Raw genomic sequence first — 5126 nt, 5'->3', positions numbered from 1 at the left:
TTTAGGTATTCAAGGATATAAATTAGAGGCAGAAATCATATTCATATAATTTTGCAAGCTGAGGAAGTGGAGTATGTTTGTTTCTCTCCTGATTCGCCTAATAAATCTGGAACAGTACACTTAATTAGAAGTCGATCTTGAGGTATTTTCACGTTATAGAAAATGGAAGAAAGTAAAGAAATAGAATATGAAACATGGAAATGATATCATACCGGCTTGTACCAGTATATCTAAAAAATAAAAAATCTTCTTATATTTGAAAAGTGAATGGTTTTTTGATAATGTCTCAAATGATTCAAAATTAATTTTGCTCACAGTTATCTAACAAATTCCTATTTTTTATTGTTCAAGCCTTATTTACTAAAATATCCTTAAATCTCTTTTAAAGTATCAAAAAATTTAGAATCCTTAATACAAATTAAAATAAGTATATAAGGTATTTTAAGATTTGATTAAAACTTAATTAAATGTAAAAATAAAGATAATGCATGATTAATAAAAAAAATATATGTAATATAAAATTAATTTTAGAAAAGAGGAATGCGACAAAAGGCCAATAACAGTCTCCTTTTCTTTTATTAGGAAAAAAAAAAAGAAAAATAGTAGTCCGTTGGATGAAGAAATACGATGGCGGTTCCACAACTACCCCCATGTTCCGAAGACCAGATCTGCTTCCTCCACCGTCCCATTTCTCGCCCTCTCTCCCCTCTTTCGTCGACAGAGAATCCAATACGGAAGAAAGGACATGGTTTCATCTCTCTCCCCTCTTTTCTTCTTCCTGCTCCTCCTCCAGCATTCCTCCTCCGATCTCGTCGTCAACCCCTCCAAATCCAGGATGCTCTCGTGGAAGCCCAGGTCAGTGCTCAATCCCCATTTCTTCACTCATTTCCCTGTTGAATCTATGCGCCATTTTAGAGTAAATCCGCCGTGCTTGGCAGAGCTTTCGTATACGAAGGCTTCTTGACCGAGGAAGAGTGCGATCACCTGATATCTCTCGTGAGTAGCTCAATTTTCATGTGTCTTTTTAGTGTTTCTTTTGGTTCGGATCTGACATCTGAATCGGTTTCCTGTTGTCCAGGCGAGATCGGAGCTCAAGAGGTCGGCGGTGGCGGATAATTTGTCAGGGAAAAGCACGTTGAGCGAAGTCCGCACTAGCTCCGGGATGTTCATCAGAAAGGGAAAGGTGTGAAATCTATTAGCACTCGAGGAATTGGATTCTGCTCTTGTGTTACTCTCTTGCTATGTTCGTGTTATAACCTAACCTGCCGGGGAGTGGCTCAGCTTGATATTTGAACTACATGGTTCAAATGCTAAATGCAAAAAGAATGTAGTAGACGCATCTTGGCTCCATATTCCATTATCCCAAATGCACAACTTGCCAGTTCCAACTTTAAACATGCTAACCCACCAATTTGGTAGTAAATTTTTGGCTAAAAAACTTAAATCTAAATTGGTGGTAGTAAATTCATATTCTAGGACATGCCAACCCACCAATGTGGCTCCATTCCGATCCTGGCCTTTCTTGCTTGATATTGTCTGACCCTTGGAAACTGGGGAGCACTATTTGCAGGCCTTCTCTATACATTAAAGTATTCAAGGCGTTTGAATTTTGTCTACACACATTTTCAAAGTAGTAAGAATAAAAAATATCAAACAAAACTTGTAAGTTTATCAGGTAGTTATTTATGGCAATGGCATAAGTTACTTGGAAATTTATATATTAATGGTCTAGTATGCAAGTTAAATCAGAAACTTATTCATTACTGGAATCCAAATAGAAAAAATGGTGCAAACAAAGCAGAACATCACGACAACCAATTAGGTGAAATAAATGTGCTAAGGTAGGAATTCAGTCTTGGCACACACTTGGATATCACGTTAGCATTTATTGTAATTTCAAATTTACCCATGAAGTTTGACCCTATAATCAATTAGGACCTGAATTTAAAAGGAACACTAACTTGCTCTTCCTCAAAAACTTGATACAATTTGGGCAACTGAAACAGGTTGAAACTAAAACATAGTTTGCTCTCAACAAATTTGATAATACCATTTGGTCTATTTAAATTAAATTGAATATGGATGTGACTTGCACTTGATCATCAAAAACTGTGCAATTCAGGAAAATTGGATTAAATTGAATCTAAAATATAAACTTCAAGGGATAAATTGAGTTTTTTTTTTTTTTTTTTTCAAAAAGAAAAATGATGGGCTATAAAATTATCAAAACTTCAAACTTGAGTGATCAAATTCAAAATATTTGCATTTATTGATGATGACTTATCCCAAAGTCCCAATCAATATATTTATTTGTCTAAAATGGCTAATATTAGGAAGATTAAGGGATAATGGATTCAAGCCAAAGTGCATTAGTTTGGATTTTTTCCCTTGTCACCAGACAAGTGTATTAGAATATCCTGTTGAACTTACACAAGATTTGTGACAATTTCATAATATAATAAACACATATCGATCATGTCATAGTGGGATGGACTAGCATACAAATTTTGCATCATTCCTTGCATTCATACAAATTACAGATGTACATGGAAAAAAAGAACAAAAACTTTGCCTTTGGATATATAAACTTTTTGTTTTACTATTATGCATCCATCTGAACTATTTTGAGCAACGAAAGGTATAGTACACAGATGTTATTTCTATTTGCTCAAGTTAAGAGTTAATCAAAACATTAAACAATGCTTTAAGGGTATTACCTACTATGCAAATTCCTTCCTCTATGAAGATATTGTATCTTACTGCTTTTACATGATTGGAATAAGCTCCTGTGAAGAAAATCAAAAGTAGTTCAATTGCATTTTTTTTACCTCACTTTCCTAGTGATGCTTCATGGAATGGATGGGTAAATCTCAGATTGGAAAGAATGGAAAATATAGGAGTTTAGATTGTTATTATCTATAGAAGTAGAATTTTCAACCAAAGTGGAAAATTGGATGGATGTTAGAAAAGGAAACAATGGGAAAAAAGATAAAAGAGATGATAAGTTTTAATGTAGTTGATGTTTGTTGTGACTAACATGAATCCTTTGCAGGATCCAATCGTTTCAGGTATAGAGGATAAAATTGCAGCATGGACATTTCTTCCTAAAGGTTTGCCTTCTACTTGGTTTAAGATAGTGTTAAGTATTTCCTCAAAAATAAAATTAAATAAAAATAGTGTATGTCTCAGGAAAAACATCTGTTATTATAGCTCCACTCCATGTATTCTGTGTCAATTTTTATTTTTAATGCTATTAATCTTCTTGAGATTGTCCTGTCATTTTTTATTATCGGTCCTTTTTCACTTGTGCACATTAAAGGCAGTAATAATTTTTATTGATAATTTGTTATTTGCATTTCTGTGTTCTCATTTTAAAGGACTCCCTAAAGGAGCCATGCCTAGTAAAATATTTCTGTTGAGTGTGAAGACCATAATTATTTAATAGATTTAATAGTTCTTGTTTTGTAAAACCCAACAGTCAGTGGAATCACAAGGTTGCTCTTTGCTGCTGCCAAATAAGAACTGGGAGTTCATTTGATTAGTCTTTTCTGGGAAGAAGTAATGAAGGGTTTTCCTTATAGAGCAGCAGACTTGTCATGGAAACATCTGCCATTTCTTTCTGTAATTGTTTGGATTCTACCTTATAGGAAGTAATGACTTGAAGACCTTACTGTTGGGCGATTGACAATGTGATCATTGTATACAAAGTTGATTTTATCTATTTCTATACTTTAAAGAAAGATTAACTAATTAGTTGTTTGATGAATTCCAGAAAATGGAGAGGACATACAAGTTTTACGGTATGAACAGGGACAGAAGTATGAACCCCATTTTGATTACTTTTCGGACAAAGTTAATATTGTTCGTGGTGGTCATCGAATAGCTACTGTACTCATGTATCTCTCAGATGTGGCCAAAGGTGGGGAAACTGTGTTTCCTTCAGCTCAGGTTAGTTGCCAGCTACGTTTCTCTTTGCTAGGTTTTACTACTTTGGTTAGCATGATATTATATTGTGGCAAGATGTGACTATTTCCTCTTATATGAGCCAACAAAGTGGTCAATCTAATCTACTGAATCCTTTATTCCTTGTCTGCCTGACTGGTGTACATAAGTGGCATGCTATGCTGCTGCTGACTTTTATTTTGTGCCTAGTAGGAGCTGTCGCAACGTGGAGCACATGTTAAGGATGATGACTTATCAGAGTGTGGACGGCGAGGGGTTGCAGGTGATGGCTTAGGATATAGTGTAATCGTTCATATTTTGTTCTTCTCTGTAATGAAGATTTAATGAGCATTACCTTGTTTATTGTGAATAATAGTGATTTTTGTTTTTGCATCTGATTGGCCTTTTAGTTAAGCCAAAGAGAGGGGATGCGCTTCTATTCTTCAGCCTTCATCCAGATGCTACTACCGATCCACTTAGCCTCCATGCAGGATGTCCCGTAATAGAAGGCGAGAAATGGTCAGCTACAAAATGGATTCATGTGGCCTCCTTTGACAAAATCATCACTAGCCAAGGAAATTGCACTGACGAGAACAACAACTGCGCGAGGTGGGCTGCGCTTGGAGAATGCACAAAGAATCCGGAGTACATGGTCGGAACATCAGAATTGCCTGGCTTTTGCAGGATGAGCTGCAATGTTTGTTAGAATTCCTATTTCTTTTCTTTTCATCTTTGTTTTGGTCCAGACTTTGAACAACTTTTCATGCTTACTGAGAGTTTTGCTGCTCATTCATATATTCCCAAATTCTGTTTTTACTCTGTATTTTTCATTGGAGCATCGAGCTCTCACAAAATATATTTGTCAATTTTGGAAATACGAAGGAAAATTTTATAGTAATTTTATTAGTTATATATTAATGTTGTAAATCAGTGGACATGGTTATGCTCATGCTTCTTTTTATTCTATTTTAACTTCTCTCTTTTTCAAAGCTAGTAAATCCAATACATTGAGGAGTACCTTTTGACGATAAGGATAAAAATTGCATTTTTATATTTCTGTCAAATATATTTCCAGTATATATTCTTAGGTAATGGCGGGTGGTCATCCTCTTAGAAGGGGTTCATTAGTAAGTAAAATAGAACAAAATAAAATTGGAATAGAATTTAAAATAGAATAAAAAATG

At 34.7% G+C, this 5126-nt stretch overlaps 1 protein-coding gene across 1 annotated transcript; it reads left to right on the top strand.

Moving 5' to 3' along the window:
* Positions 1 to 623: 623 nt before the first annotated feature.
* LOC121985981 (probable prolyl 4-hydroxylase 4) lies at positions 624 to 4817 on the top strand. The gene is made up of 7 exons (XM_042539732.1): positions 624 to 855; positions 939 to 996; positions 1079 to 1183; positions 3053 to 3110; positions 3773 to 3948; positions 4156 to 4225; positions 4353 to 4817. Exons 1-7 carry the CDS (start codon positions 746 to 748, stop codon positions 4646 to 4648), a joined length of 873 nt encoding a protein of 290 aa, XP_042395666.1. The 5' UTR covers positions 624 to 745; the 3' UTR covers positions 4649 to 4817.
* The last annotated feature ends 309 nt before the right edge of the window (positions 4818 to 5126 follow it).

Source organism: Zingiber officinale, chromosome 5B (genome assembly GCF_018446385.1).
Source record: "Zingiber officinale cultivar Zhangliang chromosome 5B, Zo_v1.1, whole genome shotgun sequence".
Lineage (NCBI taxonomy): Eukaryota > Viridiplantae > Streptophyta > Magnoliopsida > Zingiberales > Zingiberaceae > Zingiber > Zingiber officinale.
Note: the sequence above shows the minus strand (reverse complement) of the source record. Positions and strands in the feature narration are given on the sequence as shown.

Bases quoted from the DNA above. Each gene is read 5' to 3' on its own strand.
- LOC121985981 (XM_042539732.1), top strand. From the start codon at position 746: ATGGTTTCATCTCTCTCCCCTCTTTTCTTCTTCCTGCTCCTCCTCCAG. The intron at 856-938 runs GTCAGTGCTCAA...CGTGCTTGGCAG, and splicing joins ATGCTCTCGTGGAAGCCCAG to AGCTTTCGTATACGAAGGCT. The intron at 4,226-4,352 runs GTGATGGCTTAG...TTGGCCTTTTAG, and splicing joins TGGACGGCGAGGGGTTGCAG to TTAAGCCAAAGAGAGGGGAT.